The 18,909-nt window shown below is 45.2% G+C and overlaps 1 protein-coding gene across 1 annotated transcript; it reads right to left on the reverse strand.

Moving 5' to 3' along the window:
• Nucleotides 1-9,249: 9,249 nt before the first annotated feature.
• Nucleotides 9,250-15,345, reverse strand: LOC121661184. Its single transcript, XM_042021081.1, has 2 exons — nt 12,136-15,345; nt 9,250-9,328 (listed from the first exon to the last, which is right to left on the reverse strand). Exon 1 carries the CDS (start codon nt 15,343-15,345, stop codon nt 12,526-12,528), a length of 2,820 nt encoding a protein of 939 aa, XP_041877015.1. The 3' UTR covers nt 9,250-9,328; nt 12,136-12,525.
• Between the last annotated feature and the right edge of the window lie 3,564 nt (nt 15,346-18,909).

Here is an 18,909-nt window from a genome sequence, read left to right on the forward strand (position 1 = left end):
GCAAGATGTGCAAGAGCTTCATTCCCTTCCATATTCAAGATATGAAAGTGGGGCCCCAAGAACGGCTAGAGAATATCAGGTGCCTGCAAAATCAAGCAGAATCTACAAAGGCCAATAATCATCTGCTCCCATTCTCATCCAGTTGTGGGAAAAATTTTACTTGTCTAGAAGTCATTTTAGATAAGTAACTCCAAATCTACCTCTGCTAATATGCTTGAGGGAGGAAGCAGTATGGCTTGGAAAGGAGTGTAGTGCATGGTGATTTTTCAGACTGTGTAGCAATGATGCCATGATGATTTTTTGCCTTTTCTCTTATACTCCTTTTATATACCTTTTAATAGCTTTTGTATTCTTAGTGGGTTTTTAGCCTATATTCTTAGACTTATTTGTCAAGCTAGGAGACTAAACATCTTAGAAGCCTTGTAGTTAGGGATCAGAAGGCCCCAGACACCAAGGTCCTCTCCACAACACATTTTGTAAACTAAGATAGAAACATCAAGGGGAAGGTCCCTCGGGGAGGGGGGCTCACTTTAGCCTCCCATTGGGGAATCTTTGATAGATATGCTAATTAGTAAGACCTATAATGTTATACTCGATCGATTGTGGGTGTGCATTGTGGTGTGCATTTCGGCGCATTCCCCCCAGACGTGGTGCACCTAAGGATCCTTAAAATAAAAAATAAACCTCTTTATCCCTTCTAACCATGTTTGAGTCTTGATTTTAAGACCAGGAAAAGGCATCACAGCACAAAGGCAAGCAGAGTGCAAACTGACCTTAAAAAGCAGTGAAATCTTCCTCTTGGTTTTAACTGCCCTTGTACTCAAACAGAAGCTATGTCATTAAGCAAAATTATGCTTAGATATGGTGACTGTAAACAGATGTTCTTTTCGCAGTCCTAATTACTGTCTAACTGAGGTATTCTGGACTGACAAAAGCATCATAAGGACATGCTCAGCACAGTACCTATAAGCATTATTTGGTTTAGTTAGAAATTGGAAGGAGCTTCACTGGGATTCAGAGTTTATCATTATACGCTTTTACAGATTTTATTCAAGGATATGATGTACTGAGTTTTACACTGAATTTTTCCAGAAATTCCAGCACTTCATATGTATAGTTTTTTGCACATAAGGAAAATGTATGGACAAAGGGCTTGTATTTAGTGTGCATATTTTTAGTCACCAACTAGCAACATCCTTAAACCTGTCTTGTTTCTGTGGAGCAGATGTGACAATCTATGGAGAAATATGTGAAACTAATAAAAAGGGATTAATTGCTGATGAAGGAAAACTTCAAAGGTTAGCTGAAAACTTATGAAGCAAGCTAAGGTATAGTTTAAAAAAAAGCTCAGTTCTCATGGATCTCAACAAAAACTGTACTCTCAGAGACCTTATAGAGCTTGGATTACAGTCTGATGTTCACAGTAACTCCTACGCTAAAACATAAAAAGAAATTCAAGGAAACTCACGAAGTGAACAATGAGTATCTGCACCTGTGATCTAGAATTAAACACTATATTGTATTTGCTCACCTCTGGTTAGAAAGTTTGAATAATAACAAATTTAAAATAAACAAGCCTTGCTACCGTCTTTTAAAAAAATCTCAAAAACTTTCAATGATGTTGAGAATTAGTACATTTAATCTGCCACGAAGTATTAATTGTATATATTCATCTAACTGTTCCTTACAGATCCCATGTCCTTCCCCACATTTTGGGTTGAATCCCATCCAAGTAGAGGGAAAAAATAAAGTTCATTATTATTTCACTGCTAATATTCTACTATGGACATATACAGTATCTTCTGTCTAAAGTTAGGGATTTAAGAGCTAGTTTTCCAAATTGTCCAAAACCAGCTACTGCCTGGAAATCTTTGTCAAATGTTTCCAGATAGGTACAAATCTAAGGTTCTTGTCAGAAAGAGCTCTTGAGAGCTCCTCTAGGACAACTCAAAATACTGTCACTAAATCGTGCTAATCCTATGAAACCATCTCTTTTCTTTTGGCCTACAACCCATTATTATAACAATAAGGACCCTAATGTAGAAGAAGTAAGAAGAGATCCTTATCTTTTTTCTATCATGAATGTCAGTGGAAGTACTATAAAGGTACTGAGGTGACATAGAACTTACCTTTTAAGATTCCATGATCTTTGTGGTGGGAATCAGCCTCCTCATATATAAATAAAATATTATGAATAAAAATCATCAGTCACATTGTTGATTCCTTACAGTCACACTCAGAGCCTGAGACGCTACTAATTGTGCTTTGGATGGAAGACTTTATACAAATGGATGCTCTTGATCTCCTCAAGAACGAAGGGGCCAGAAGAAGGTAGCTGAGGCTCTAAAATGAGCACCATTGCCAACTTCAATCTATTTAGCATGCCTGAAGTGCAGCAGAATTTCTTGCAGCTAGCCACTTATTGGCTCAATTATACATATTTTATAGAGTACCTAAATGGTCCTGAAGAGGCCAGGATAGAGATGGAAACGCTCCCTTCCAGCTTGACCTGCTGGTCTGTAAACAACAGGACTCCACTGTTGAGCTTGGATGGGTTACCCTTCCTTCTCGGACCAGGGTAAGAGAGCAGAGGAGACTGCTGTTCTGCTAAGTTCTTTATTTCATACTCTCATATCTTTCTTGAAGGCAGAGTTCGAAGGGGGTTACATGATAAAGGCAAGCAGCAACAGCAGACAGCAGGCAGAAAACAATTTCTTCTTCTAGTTCTAGTTTCTTCTATATGCTCTATATTTTTTCTCACAGAAGTGTGGATTATATTTGTTAATTGACCAATAAGATTAACACACGGTTCTAATTTTCCTTTTCTTAACCTATCCTGGTCTAAGTCCAACAGTCGTAAGTCATACACAAGTGTTACATAGGTATTACACAGATTTGCTTATACAGTTTCTATCAACTCTTATTGTTTATGTGAACACTCTATCTAAAAAATGTGAACAGTATAATTCTATCTCTATTTTGTCTAAAGTAAAGAATTCTGTGAAAAGGTAACACTGCTGCAGTAAGAACTGTGTTTAAGGTCTCTGTTGCAGCTTTTTAATGTTTAAGGCACTTAGCATATATTCCTACTAAAAGTTAAAAATCTCTATTTCTATTTCACTTTGGTGTGACTTCATGTATCTCAGCTTATCCAAAGGTTTTAATTCAACCCCTGTGCTTTGGCTTCCCTCTGGGGCTGAGTCCAGAGGAGCTTTCACTTCAACACCCCACAAGTATACTCACCTGTATTGCAGGTGGCATTTACACAGATACAAGAACTCTTTCACAGACAGAAATTGATTGTCCCCTTTAATTTACCACTCTGCAAGGAAGGTTGTTGCTGTTGTACTGGGGACGGTGAGAAAAACGACACAGATTTCAGTCCAGGAAGGAAATGGAATTATTTATTAATTTCCAAACTCGTTTATATAACCTGGTTCGCTTGAATGGCATAAGGTTATTGGTCCTTTGACCATCCACCTCTTAGAATGATTGGTTAAACCCTACAACACCCATTTCAAAATATTTCTCCAGTCAGTAACATAACAAGCTGCATAACAATCTTGCACCTGCAAGATAAAGGATTGGTTTACAAAAACCTCTCACTGTTTACAGCTAGAACACGTGTGAAAGCAAGCTTTCACATGGATGCTGGCAGAAAGCTGGAAAATTTCTCTGCATCAAGCTTTCAGCATCCACAGAAGGTGGCATGTAACCATACAGCCAGAGAAGGAACAGCTAAGTAGGACTGACTGAGTGGAACTGCTGTGGAGAGTGTCAGCCCTGGAGCCTTGCTAACCCAAGCAGACAGACACCAGCCACACATCGGGGCTGCGCCTGCTCCCATGAAACCAGTGACAGCATTGATTAGCTTCAGTTGTTTCCTATTGATATTTAAACAGGTGGCTAATGACTATGAGTAACATCAGGGCCCTAAAGATGTATATAAGCATCCACAGATGCTGCAATTACTTTTCCAGCAGAAGGCCTGGCACTAAGCTGTTCTTTGCTTTTCCTGCAAAGTGGTCTATGTCTCCATTGCTTTAAGAACCGCCTATAGCAAAAGCAAGAACTTCTAATTCCCAAATCACAGTTATGATTGAGTCATGGCCACTCTTACAGACACTTGTCTTCTCTTGAATAAAGATCCCTAAATTTTAAAATTCAAATAACTACAAGGTATGATAAGTAACTGAGCAGTCCCAAGTTAAAATCTGACTATAATTTAATCATGTAAGAGTTTTACCTTTTAAATAGTTAAATAAGCATGATAACTTTATAAACAAACAGCCAGAAATGGTTTCTCTCTCCAGGTTTACATGCAATAGAAATAATACAACTGCCTGTAATATCGAACCAAACAGTAAATTGAAGGTGTGGTTATGGATTTAGGAGATACAGGATATTTTTGTGTCAATAGTACCATCTGCTGGATATCAAGAAGATAAGAGGTAGAGACTAATCAATATTTACAAAAGTCAGATTATGGCATAATTTGATACTAGTCTTGGACAAATGTCAGCATAACTAGACTGCTACAAATGAATCGATAACAAATTGTCAGATCTTCTAATGCACTCCCAAAATCCTGCAGAAAGGTCACTGACATTTTGAATATGTATTTTTTGTTAAATCAGATATTCAAAACTCACTACACATAATTCATCAGATGAATAAAAAAAAATTCAAACTGATCAGCTGTCCCAGTTTGAGACAAATTTGGAGGAATGTCCAAAATGAACATCCTCTGATAGAAGGCAGGTTTCAGCCAGCCCTCCCCTACCAGGTTTGGGAAAAAATTCCTCGGAGGAAAGTGAAAGAAGAAAAACTATTTATTTGACACAATGCACAATGGGAAAAGAATAATGCTAAATAATAAAACCTCTCGCTGTGGAGAGAACCTGGTAAACTTCTGGAGTCCTTTGTGGGTGTGGCTTTCTCCTCTTTGGAGCGGGGTTGGCTTGGGCCCCTCCAGGCCAAGGCGTAAGGTCTCCTGGTGTGTTCTGGTATTGTTGAACAGTCCAGAAGACAAGGAGAAGAAACTGAAGTCCCAGGAAAATAAAGGAGTTTAATTCTCTGTCTCTCTTTTCTGAGAAAAGGAGCCAAGAGCCCAGGAAAAGCAGGAAGGTGCTTGCCTCCGCTCTTGCCACTGCAGAAGCACACAGAGGAGATAGAGTGACCTTGAAGCACAAACTGCTTTGAAAAGTTCATCTGGCCTTTTTTTTTCCTTCTCTCACACCCAGTTTTAAAGACACAGAAAGGCACAGGAATCATGCCTGGGCATAGAGCGGCAATAGGGGATACATACACATCATGAAGTCACCCCAAGACATCAGCCTAGCAGCCCCACTTAAAAGCAATGTGCTACTACTATTAATGCCAGTGTTCAGTATGGGTTTTGGTGGGGTTCTTTAAGTTATTTACACATCTAATGTGTTATATCACTACAAAGTTATTTGGCAGGGTGGGAGGAGTGGACAAAAATGCACTCAAAACACTAAAACAAGCATGACCCCCACCTCCCTCATCTGTTACTATGAGCTAGGCATTAACATTCTGTGAAATCCCAAAAATAAGCAGCTATTAAAGGACGTCAAAACCAAGTGACTTCACTGAAAGGTTAAAGCTTTAGCAAGAAAATCATCAGCCTTGAAACCTGCTGGTGATGACATATAGGTCCTCTGACACAGAAAATTTTTACCATATTTTTGCTACTTCTCAATAGACAACTTTCTGACTATGTTATATAAGCACATTAAAAGAACCACTCACCTTTTCTGTTATGTATCTTACCCCAGGTCACACTTTCTTCAGAAAGCTGTGATCTCTTTCTCCATGAAGAGTTCTGTCCAAGCGCACTTCAATCTTTCTCTACATCTTAACAGATTTGCAGCAAAATCTCTTTTAGTTACCTTCGGGGATCTGATGGATTCAATGGGGGACTGCAAGCAACAGAGAACTCAGTTGTAATCTAAAGCTTGACAAATACTGAACACTTAATCCACAAAACAGTAGCACCTTGATACTCTAAAAATAAATAAAATTTATAAATGCTTTCATTACAAAGCAGAAAATTAATTTGTAACACACTACACCATGCAGCAGGAAAGTCACAGTACCTCCACTGCAGCTCCCAGGAACACTGGTGCCTTTTCCTGGTCTTAAAATCAAGACTCAAACATGGTTAGAAGGGAAAAAGAGATTTTACCTCTATATTTATTTTAAGGATCCTTAGGTGCACCACGTCTGGGGGGAATGCGCCGAAATGCACACCACAATGCACACCCACAATCGATTGAGTATAACATTATAGGTCTTACTAATTAGCATACCTATCAAAGATTCCCCAATGGGAGGTTCAAGTGAGCCCCCCTCCCCAAGGAACCGTCCCCTGGATGTTTCTATCTTAGTTTACAAAATGTGTTGTGGAGAGGACCTTGGTGTCTGGGGCCTTCTGATCCCTAACTACAAGGCTTCTAAGATGTTTAGTCTCCTAGCTTGACAAATAAGTCTAAGAATGTAGGCTAAAACCCACTAAGAATATAAAAGCTATTAAAAGGTATATAAAAGGAGTATAAGAGAAAAGGCAAAAAATCATCATGGCATCAACACAACACAGCCCAGCTGCTCTGCTGAGCTCTTCTGCTCTCCTGCATATAAGCTCAGCCTCTCCAGTAAGGGCAGCAGGTAAGCCTCCTTCTCTCCACCTTCCAATGCACCTCACCAGTCTCTCATTATGACAGTAAGACTTTTGATGGCCAGTTCAGAAAGATCTGTGTGTTTTGTGACTTGTGTCAAGTACTTAGTTCAGCAACCCAGTTACCCACTCTGATGACCTAACAGGCTTGAGAAGTGGGTCTGTATGAACCCTGTGAAGTCCAATGCCAGGTGCAAGGTGCTGCACATGAGTCAGGGCAATCCCAAGCACAAATACAAGCTGAGCAAAGAATGGATTGAGAGGGGTCCTCAGGAGAAGGCCATGGCTGTGAGAAGCTCAACATGACCTAGCAATGTGCATTTGCAGCCTAGAAAGCCAACCACATCTTGGGCTGCATGAAAAGCAGTGTGACCAGCAGGTCAAGGGAGGTGACTGTCTCTTTACTCTGCTGTTGTGAGACCCCACCAGGAGCACTGTGTACAGCTCTGGGGCCCCCAACATAAGAACAACATGTTGGAGAGTCCAGAGAGGACCATGAAGACCCTCAGAGGGCTGGAGCACCTCTACTATGGAGACAGGTTGAGAGTTGGGGTTCTTCAACCTAGAGAAGAGAAGGCCCCAGAGAGGCCTTAAAGCCCTTTCCAGTACATACATCCATACAAGAGAGCTGGAAAGATTTACAAGAACGTGCAATTGTAAGATTGGCTTCAAAGCGGGAATGTCTTTAAACTGAAAGAGGGTAGATTTAGATGAGGTAATAAGAGGAATTTCTTCACTGTGACAGTAGTGAGGCAGTGGCAGAGGTTGCCCAGAGAAGCTGTGGGTGCCCCACTCCTGAAAATGTCTAAGCCCAGGCTGGATGGTGAATCACGCCACAACCGGGCCAGGAGACACTTCAGAGACAGAGTCAAAGAAGTGGGTATTTGCTTTATTCGGCACGCTGGGTGTGTGGGGATCTCTCCTCCAAAACACACACTGGTGCTTTCTACAAAACAGTATTAAGGGTTAAATTATGAATATTCATCACATTCCTTGGGACAGGTGTGGTTATACAAATTATTTCTCGGAAGTCATTAGCATACGGGTCACGCATGCACTGTGTGTCCTGGTGGCCACACTGGGGAAGGCTCCTCTTCTTCCTCAGGGGTCTTTCTGATGAAGGCCAGTAGTCATCCTCTCAGTGAACTTTTCACCTTTCTCCCTGGGCATGCGTAGTCCTTCGAGGAATGATTCAGCAGTCTCTGAGATGATCCTTGTCCCCTCTATCTTGACAAGATTAGGGTGAATTCGGCTTCTTAGGTTGTGTCATTAACATCTGCTGTCTGAACTAACATTTGCTGTCTCCCAATAGTTAACTTGTGCTTACATGAGTTAGTTATTGACTGCCCCTTCTTCAATCTCCCCTTTTCTTTGGTTATTTGTAATTCTTTACAAATCTTGCATGTCTTTAAAGTAAGAACCCTTCTCTATTTTATTTCTAAGTTTATGCTTTTGTCATTGAGCATAAGCATCACGATTCCAAGTACATAGTATTATACAACCGTAACTACTAATACAAACACTAAGTAACAATGCAATAACACAAATAGCTATTACAAACAATTGTTTAAGCCACGATAAGTTGGGTAACCATGATGTAAGTTTGTCCCATACCTCTTTAAATCCCCAAGAAGTGTCGTCCAAGGTGATCTGATGTAGTGTCTATGTTTTTTCCAGAATTGTCTGCAAATCTGTTTCTATTCATTTGTCTAAATCAACATAACTACAACAGCTTGTATTTATAACTGTACATACTCCTCCTTCCTTGACACACAGCAAATCTAATGCAAGTCTATTCTGTATGGCTAATTGTGAGATGCTCTTAATCTCGATTTGCTGTGCTCTTATGGCATCTGCACTGGCATTCATTATGGTTTCTACAGTAGCAGAAAGGTTCACTATTACCGCAGGCCTGGTTCCTACGGTATATCACTGTGTCCCGCAGCTATAGGGAGGAGGAGGAGAAGATCCAGCAGGCAGGAATTGTGCAGCAAGATTGATTGATTTAATTATTTTACAAACCCTTTTATTGACTTTTTTCTTCATAGTCTAATTGGACAAAGGACCAGCCACCCCTTGGGGGTGATTGGCCAAAATCCTAAAACATCCATTATCAAAATATTTTCTACTATACCATAAACAAGACTTTCCAAGGTTGCAGGTGGCTTGGTTGTTTACATTCCCTGCTACCTCTTCTGTGAGAGAGAAAAGTCTCCCACGGACTTAGAAAAATAACAAGAAGATCCTCACTAACAGCATTTTTGTACCTACAATTCCCCCTTTTTGTTTTATAAGATAACAACCCTACTATTAATCCTAAATAGAAATCTACATCAGTTATTAATTCTAAAAATGTCCTTAAGGCTTTAACTATCTGACTCCATAACAAGAAATTCAAAATTCAGTCTCTGCTTGTGGAAGGACCATCCCAGTCTCTGCTTGTAGAAGGACCATCTGCCTGATGGTTGACATCCTGGTCATCATCAGAAGAGTCATTAGGCTGATGATCTACATTCTGGTCGCCATTTGGATGGTTGGCGTTCTGGCTATCATTTGGAGGTTGCCTGTTCTGCCTCTGGTGCCGCAGGTCAGGGCGAACGCATTTTGAAGGTAGCCACCGTACTCCAGTATCTGTGGAAACGCAAGCATACCCACGACCCCAAACGATAAGCTCATGTGGGCCTTCCCATTGGTTAGTGAGTAAATTCCGTACCCAGACTTTTGCCCGGGGCAGCTGTCTGTCGCCTGCAGACTGCAATGAGAGAAAATGATTCAGAATAACAGGATTATTTGAATTTTGTGGTACTGTAAGGTGATTAATTGTATACAAAGCTTTTGCTAGTCGGCTCTGTGGGGTTTCTCCATGCATTCCCCTTTTCTGTTTGTCCAAAACACGCTTCAAGGTACCATGAGCGCGTTCGACAATGGCTTGGCCAGTAGGAGAATGTGGGATACCAAAGGTATGGTCTACACCCCATAGGTGTAAAAACTGCCGCGTCTTCTCCGAGGCGTAGGCAGGACCATTATCGGTTTTCACAGAAGCTGGCACTCCCAGGACTGAGAAAGCCAATTTCCAATGGGCAATGACATCACGGCCCTTCTCTCCAGTGTGAGCAGTAGCCCACATAGCCGAGGAGAAAGTGTCAATAGACACGTGCACATATTTCAGCTGACCAAATTCTGGGATGTGAGTTACATCCGTTTGCCAAATCTGCAAGGCTTTTAGCCCTCTGGGGTTTACTCCTGCTGGCAAAGGCGCAGCGAGTCCGTGACAGTCAGCACAAGCGCTGACAATGTCGTGTGCCTCGGTTGGCGTTAAATGGAACTGCTTCTGCAGGGTATGTGCACTTTGATGGAAGAAACCGTGCAATGCCTTGGCTTGTGCAATTTTGTCAGGCTGAGGCCCTACCCACGCAGGGTTGGCCAGCATGTCAGCCCTGGCATTGCCTTCTGTTAGAAAACCTGGTAAATTGGTGTGGCTTCGAATGTGCAGAATGTAATACGGATGCACTCGAGCCTGAATCGCAGACCACAAGGTTTGCAATAGTGAAAACAGAGCCGCATTGTTCACCTCCTTCAGAAATGAACAATCTAAGCGTTGAGTTATATCTGCTACATAAGCAGAGTCAGTAACCAAATTCAAAGGTTCCTGTGAGAATCGCTGAAAAATCATGGTAACAGCCCTTAATTCAACTAACTGAGCAGAGCCTGACTCGTGTTCCTTCAGCACCTGCCATTCCGATCCCTCCTTCCAGGTAACAATGGCTTTCCCAGTTTTCCCTGAACCATCCGTAAAGACGGTGGGTCCTTGCACCGGCACTCGGCTATTTCTCAGCCGCAAGGAAAGTACGGTCGATTTTGCCAGCTGCAGTAATTTATGGCTGGGCAGATGGTAAGTGATCTGCCCTGAAAAGTTTTGCAGCGCGCTTTGCAAAGGAGCACTATGGATGAGGCTCCACTCAAAGTATTCCTTTGAGATTGGAATGACAATCACTGCAGGATCCGCAGCCATCAGTTGCAAACACCGTTGACGGCATTTGATTATCAGAGAAGCGGCCAATTCAAACACTGTGGTCACCGTCCTTTTTGGCTGGTGAGGCAAAAAGACCCATTCTAGGAAATGCAAAGGATCAGGCCATTGTGCATTCCACTGGCCAATGATACCTGTAGGATGGAGGTCTGGAATAGTAATGAAAACAGTGATAGCAATGGAGGGATCCACTCGATAAACCTGACGAGCAGAAACAGCCCGTTGGACTTCCTGCAGCGCTCGTCGTGCTTCCGGAGTCAACTCCCGAGGTGAATTCAGATCAGGGTCCCCTTTTAATATATTAAAAAGAGGGGGAAGCTGCTCTGCAGTTAGACCTAAATAAGGTCGTAACCAATTGATGACACCCAACAGCTTTTGAGCATCATTCAAGGTTTTAATCGAATCCGGGAATTGCACCTCTTGGCGTTGGATAATTTGGTCCAAAATTTTCACTCCTAAATATTTCCAAGGAGGATGCTGTTGAACTTTCTCCGGAGCTACCTCTAATCCATAGGCATGCAGAGCAGTGAGCAGCTGAGGCTGTATTCTCAGCAGCTCGTCCCGAGTGGACGCTGCCACCAGGATATCATCCATGTAGTGGTAGCAGCGTGCATCAGGAAACTGCTTGCGAACTCCGGCTAACGCTTGGGCGACATACCACTGACAGATAATTGGGCTGTTCCTCATCCCTTGAGGGAGGACCTTCCATTGGTATCTCTTAGCAGGTTCAGCATTGTTAATGGCAGGCATAGTAAAGGCAAATTTTGGTTTGTCATCAGGATGCAAAGGAATTGTGAAAAAACAATCCTTTAAATCAATGATCAGGATGTCCCACCCCGTAGGAATCATGGTGGGAGAGGGCATGCCAGGTTGCAATGCCCCCATACCTTCCATTACTGCATTAACTTTCCGGAGGTCCTGCAATAACCTCCATTTCCCTGATTTCTTCTTAATTACGAAAACAGGAGTGTTCCAAGGGCTAGTAGAAGGTTCAAGGTGCCCCTGTTGCAACTGTTCCTGAACCAGCTGATGAAGGGCGTCTAACTTCTCTTTTGGTAGGGGCCACTGCAGCTCAAAGACTGGTGTGTCAGTCAACCACCGCAAAGGCAGTGTAGGATGCTGTGCGCCCTTACGCACAGTGACCCCTGCTAAAAATTTGTCCCAATCCGTACACCCCAAGCTGCCAACACATCCCGCCCCCAAAGGTTAAGGGAAGTGGTAGCAACATAAGGCCTGATTGTAGCTGTGTGCCCCTCTGAGTCCTTCACCACCACAGGCCGTTCGCTTAAACAGCTCTGTGTGGTTCCTCCTAATCCTGCGATGGCCGATCCCACCGGGGCTAAAGGCCATGAGGGAGGCCACGCAGAGAAGGAGATGATAGTTACATCAGCACCCGTATCAATCAAACCTCGAAGCTGAATCCGGGGCAGACGGGCGTTCGGCAGGATCAGGGTACATGTCATCTGTGGCCTTTGGTCAGAGATGTCTGCAGTCCAGAAGGCCTGCGGAAGTCCCGTAGATCCACTGCCATTATCTTCGTGAGTTTGTTGCTCTATCCTGGGGACACAAGACTTAAAAGGCACCAATTTAGCAAGGCAGGTCTTTTCAGGAATAGTTACAGGGGGTTTTTGCGTGGAGACCATAGCGCAAATCTGACCTTTAAAGTCAGCATCAATAACTCCTGAGTGCACTAAGATTCCTTGATGGGCAACATCAGGTTTTCCCACCAGCATCGCACTGGATCCCTGGGCTAAGGGTCCATATGCATCCAAGGGAACCTTATAAATACCGCTAGAGTCTAAGACGACTGCGGCTGCGGTGTGGACGTCAAACCCGTCTGATCCGTGGGTGCCGTCTGATCCCTGGGTGCCGTCTGATCCCTGGGTGCCGTCTCTAGGGTGGCTGGGTAGGCCTGTGCCTGTACCTGTGCCACTCTCTGGGGGAGCGACTGCATCGGAGAGCAATTCCCCCTCCTTGCACCCCGGCGGAAGTTTCCCGACAAAGGCTGACCATTGGCATGAGTCCGGGATCTACAGGAGCCCGTGCAATGCCCTGGCCTGCCACACCTTTTGCACTGGGGGATCGCTGTGTTCTCTTTTTGGCTCGGCTTAGGCCGCTTCCATTTCTTCACCTGTTTTGGTTGCTTTGGTTCACGACCAGAAGATGTGTGAACAGGCTGCAGGAACACAGCCAAAGCAGGCCTTTTCTGGTTCCCAGATCCCACCTTAGCACAGACTTCGACCATGTCTGTTACCTCAGGATCCCCTGGTAAGGCATCTATGATTTTTCTGCACTCCTCGTTTGTGTTATCTCTCACTAACTGCCTTAACAACAACTGTCTTAACCTGTCATCTTCAACCTGCTTCTCGAGAGAAGCAGCAACTTTCTCTACAAAAGAAAGGAATGACTCTAATTTCCCTTGAACTATTTCAGTATATCGCTTTCTGGGTGCTGACAACTCTATGGTTTTCAACAGGGCAGCCATGCCGACCTGTTGTGCTTGCTGCAGGATGCTAGAGGGCAAGTTACCCTGTAGGCTGGAATCAGAGAAGGGACCAGTCCCCATCAAAGCATCCACTCCTGCTGTCTGTCTAGGATCAGCAGCAGGGAGCTGCAAATTTGCTAATGCAGTCTTGTTGGCCAGCTTTCTCCAGGTTGTTTCAAAAACTGTAAATTGTACAGGTTGAAATAGAATTTGACCTAAGTGTCTGATATCAAATGGAGAAAGCAAATCTGTATTTATCACCCTTATTATTTGCATAACCTCAGCAGAACCTAGCCCATATTGTGCCACCTTGGATTGGAGGTCCTGGGCAACTTTCCAAGCAATTACCTCATGCTTGTCATGCTCTCCTGAATCTGGGAGAGCCTTATACACTGGGAAAGCTCGGATCTCTTTTGGGGAACCAGTACCATCCTGAACGTCGGGCACAGCCTGCGGATGGAGTGTAACAGCTCCCCGGTTACCCCCAGAATCCTCAGATCTATTTGGCATTCCAAGGATTTCTAATAACCTCCAGTCACCCTCCTCCAATGCTTGCACCTTAAGAGACTCTAGGAAGCGATTATGATGCGTCGGACGCACTGTTACCGTGCAGTCCGGAAAGGTCCAGGGGCGAGACCGGCGCAGCCTTTTTCTTCGCCGCGCGGCTACAGCCGCCTGACGACCCGGGGCCAGAACCTCATCTGCCTCACTGCCTGACGAGGAATCATCAGGCAAAGGCAACTTTGGGGTGCTGGGAGGGAATAGAAATGTACGGGGAGGTGAGGCACTTTGGCTAAGTTCGCCAGAGCCAGAACAGACAGGACAGACTGCAGCTGGCTGCGCGGCAGTTTTTACAGCAGTCTCTTTACGGGAGGCTGTCTCGGCCAGATCCGACCGAGCTGGTACTGAAGCTGCAGCCGACTCTGGAGCTACGACTGCGTCCGGCGCCGCGGTCGGCGCCGCGGCCGTCTCCCGCACAGCAGCCACGTTCGGCGCAGCCGCCGCTTCCGCTGCTGTTTCGCGCTCCCCGGGCGCGCTCGGCACCGCCGTCTCTGGCTGGCGCTCCGCGGACGCGCCCGGCGCCGCTGCCGGTCCGTTCTCTGCGGGCGCTCCCGGCGCTGCCGCTTCTGCCCGCCGCTCCGCAGCCGCCGCCGCTTCCGCGTTTTCCCGCGGCAGTGCTGTTCCCGGTTTCGCCGCCGGCCGCGCCGTTTCTCGACTCGGAGCCGCGCCTCCCGCTTCTGGCGGGGGGGGCGCGGGCGGCGCGGGCAGCACGGCCGGCGCTGGCACCGCTTGCGGCGCGGGCTCGGGCATTCGCCGCTCTAACAGGCTGAGCAAGTCCCCCATCCTTCGGGATAGGTTTCGCAGCTCTGCCAGAAAGGGCAAATGCTGCATAAAAGGGTCCATGGTTCGGTTCTGCGACTGCGCAGAACAGTCCAGCGCCAGGGAGGGCAGCGGAGCACAGCCAGGCAGTTCCGGGGGGGGCACGCCCGGCGCTACGCCCGCTAAGTTAGATCCAGGTGCATACGGAACCGAACTAGGAGGCTCTCTGGGCGTCCAGTTGGCTAAGCCGCTGATTTGCGGCCCTGGATAAGCCGTGGCTGCCGTCCAGCCGAACGGCAAGGCAGGCTGTACGCCCTGCCTCTGCCCTGACCCCCCCGCCTCTGCCGGTGCGGGGTCCCTGGGGGCTGCAGAGTCCTGAGATTGTGCAGGGTGAGCCGGCGCAGGCTCTGCCTGTGGAGCCGGGGGGGTTATTCCGAATCCACCATCACTTGCCCCAGAAGCCCAGTCAGCGGGGCCCCCCTCGGACATTCCTCCGTCACTCATCACCGAGACAGGTGATCCAGCCCTGCTATCACAGTCAAGGGCTGTCAGCAGAAAAAATAATGAACGCCAGGTTTTGTATAATTCTAACGCTGCTGGGTTCCCAGTCGGGAGCTCGTGTCGGACAGCAGAGCCGAGTTCCTGCCATAAGGCAAAGTCCAGGGCAGTATCTCTGTCCATGGAAATCCCTTTTAAAGTAGCCCAGTCTAATAATTCCCGAACTGAGTTTTCAGGAATGGAGGTTTGCAATATGCTAAACACACCTTTCCAGACCAGTATGACAGCGTCGTTCTGTGAGCCGCTGTTCGCCATTTCTCAGTTCTGTCGGACTTCCCGGTCCCGGGGGGTAAAGGAACAGCAGTACCTCTAGAGGAATTCGGCTTGGCTCGCAGCAGCAGGACACGTCAGAGAGTGCAAATCACGTCGGGGTCACCAAATATTACCGCAGGCCTGGTTCCTACGGTATATCACCGTGTCCCGCAGCCATAGGGAGGAGGAGAAGATCCAGCAGGCAGGAATTGTGCAGCAAGATTGATTCATTTAATTATTTTACAAACTCTTTTATAGACTTTTTTCTTCATAGTCTAATTGGACAAAGGACCAGCCACCCCTTGGGGGTGACTGGCCAAAATCCTAAAACATCCATTATCAAAATATTTTCTACTATACCATAAACAAGACTTTCCAAGGTTGCAGGTGGCTTGGTTGTTTACATTCCCTGCTACCTCTTCTGTGAGAGAGAAAAGTCTCCCACGGACTTAGAAAAATAACAAGAAGATCCTCACTAACAGCATTTTTGTACCTACAGTTCACTATTGCTTTATCTAGTTCACTTACTCCGAGTCCCAGTATAAACCATCTGGCAAAGCTGTGAAATCTAGTGGGCCTATCTATTAAGGGGTTTGATGTCCTTTTTTGTCCTCCGTATAAAAGTTCGGAGCAAGCCTTGTAGTTGAGAAACAACAGTAATGTGGGGAAATACCGGTCCTATGGCACAGCAGCCTTGCCATCCTAAGGGTAAAACTTTATAGGGGCTGTGACCACATATCCAGTACCAACCCCGCCCTGTGGGCACCAACCAACCCTTGGGCTTTGGTCCTTGTCTTGTTTGATTCTTATTCCACATGTTAGCCCCCCCATAGGTCCAGAATTCTGAGCAGTTGGGGTAGCTGCCTATAAATGTTAAGTTCCTGCATTTGGAGTCTCTCTTATTCCCTCCTGAGTTTTTAGGTACAGATTCTTCCCAGCACCTCTGCACACAGGATATTGGTGAGGACCCAAGTATTGGCTCTCCAACTTCCACTGAAGTTGATCTAGGGATATGTTGACATAATGTGAAAGCCTGTTAGTACTGAGTGCAGCATAGATTGTTGTTGTATTAGGGAATGTTGCCCCAACCAAAGGAAAGCCTCTAGCAGAATTCTCAGGCAGCTGGGAACATATCCAGCAATCAGTTAGATTAAAATTCTCAACACCACCTTTGAGCAATCGAAGGTATGTATTCTGGTCCCATGCGCCTGCCCCAATTATCAATGTTACCAGTATGGTCCAAATCATGTTGTGTTGATTTTTCGTAGCTGAAGGCGCAGAGGTCCTGTTCTTCTTGCCTCCCACTCTGGCTTTGGCGCAGGTTTGGTCCTGGTATAATGGATCCAGGTCGGTTTTCCTTGTACTTTAATTGCTGTATGAGTGGTCAGCAGTGTCTGATAAGGTCCTTCCCATTTCTCTTGGAGTGGATCTCCTGAAAGAGACTTAACATAAACCCAATCCCCTGGTTTCACATTATGAAAGGCTTTATCAGGTGGTGGCAGTTGACAATTAACAACTGTAGTCCGTATTGATTGTAATTTTTGACCTAAATGCTTTACATAATCTATTAGGTAGCTGTGCCCTACCAGAGCCACACTGTCATTGTGAATCATGTTTGTTCCATAGGGCCTTCCATACAGAATTTCAAAGGGACTTAATTTTTCTTTGAGCCATGGTTTTACCCTAATTCTTAGCAAAGCCATGGGCAGAGCCTGACACCAATATAAATTAGTTTCTTGACAAATTTTGGCTAATTGTTTCTTTATTAAGTGATTCATCTTTTCTACTTGTCCACTTGCCTGAGGCCTGTATGGTGTATGTAACTGCCAGTGTATGCCCAGTAGATGACTCACTCCCTGCACCACCTGGACTACAAAGTGTGATCCCCTGTCAGAATTAATTTCTCAGGGTACCCCAAATCGTGGAATAATTTCTTGTATTAAAGCTTTAACAACTTCTCTAGCTTTATTTGTTCTACAAGGGAAAGCTTCTGGCCAGCCTGAGAAAGTGTCTGTGAGGACTAGAAGGTACTTGTATCCCCCATTCCTAGGTAATTCAGTAAAGTCAATTTGCCACACATCCCCTGGTAAAACTCCTTTAGCGATAGTTCCTGTGCTTAGCCTAACAATTAGGTATTAGGGTTGTTTTTAAGACAGATTTCACAAGTGGAAGTTATGTCTTCAATTGTTTCCTTTAATTTTGATGCTGTCACTTTGTCCTTCAAATGGTTATATAAAGCATCAACTCCCCAATGTGTCTTAGAATGTTCGCTTTGGATGAATAATTGTAGCAGTTTTCTGGGTATTACAATGAGATCCTTTATTCTAGCCCACCCATCAGATCCTATTTGTCCCTTCCCTTCTTGTACCCAATTTAAATCATCAGTGTCACATGGTGGGGGTTTTTCACCCATAAGGATGTTAGAAGGGATTAGAGCAAGAGCTTGAATTTGATCCCCGCCAGCCACTGCCTTTGCTGTTTTGTCTGCCATAGCATTTCCCAGTTCAGGGATAGTGTTACCCTGGGAGTGTCCCTTACAATGCATTATAGCCACTTTTGAAGGTTTTACTACTGCTTCCAGTAGCTGCATGATTTCAGTAGCACGCTTGATTTCTTTCTTCTGTGAGGTTAATAAACCCCTTTCTTTCCAGATAGCCCCGTGAGCATGTACCACCCCAAAAGCATACCTTGAATCAGTCCAAATGTTGATAGGTTTTCCTTTGGCCAATGCCAAGGCTCAAGTTAGGGCTATTATTTCAGCCTTTTGAGCTGATGTCCCCACAGGTAACGGTTTTGCCTCAATGACAGCATCTGTGGTTGTAACTGCATACCCAGCGAGCCGCTCACCATCCTTGACATAACTGCTCCCATTGGTGAACCAGTTTTCCACATTTTCTAGCAGAGAGTCCTTTAGGTCTGGGTGGCTGGAGTAAACTGCCTCCATGGTTTCAATGCAGTCATGCTGTACAGGCTCCTCAGCAGCCTTGCCCTGGAGGTAAGCTGCTGGGTTTAAAACGTTGGTTACTTGGATACTCACATCCTCCGATTCTGCTAGGACAGCCTGGTGTTTGAGAAAGTGAGATGGGGTTAACCAGTGATTTCCTTTCTGTGTGAGCACTGCTGACACTGTGTGAGAGACAAAACAGTTATCTGCTTGCCCAGTGTGAACTTGCGAGCTTCTTCTGTTCAGGATCACGGCTGCCACTGCACGCAGGCAGGCGGGCCATCCTTGGCTGACCACGTCCAGCTGCTTGGAGAAATAAGCCACTGGCCTTTTGTTTGGTCCCAGTTTCTATGCCAAAAGTCCCAGCACCAGTCCTTGTCTCTCATGTGAGAACAACAGAAAAGGTTTAGTGACATCTGGTATGCCCAATGCTGGAGCTTGCATTAACTCACGTTTCAGAGTTACAAATGCATTATCAGTCTCTGGTGTCCAGCATAGGTGAGTTCCCCCAGTCTCTTTTAGGAGTTGGTGTTGGGGAAGATGAAACAGGAAAGCCCTATAAATATGATTGCCTGACAAAAGATTTTGGGAATATGAAAACTACAGGCAACATCGAAATGAAA

This window comes from Corvus kubaryi, unplaced genomic scaffold, assembly GCF_017639235.1.
Source record: "Corvus kubaryi isolate FWS band 111438036 unplaced genomic scaffold, C.kubaryi_AGA036_p1.0 125, whole genome shotgun sequence".
Taxonomy (NCBI): domain Eukaryota; kingdom Metazoa; phylum Chordata; class Aves; order Passeriformes; family Corvidae; genus Corvus; species Corvus kubaryi.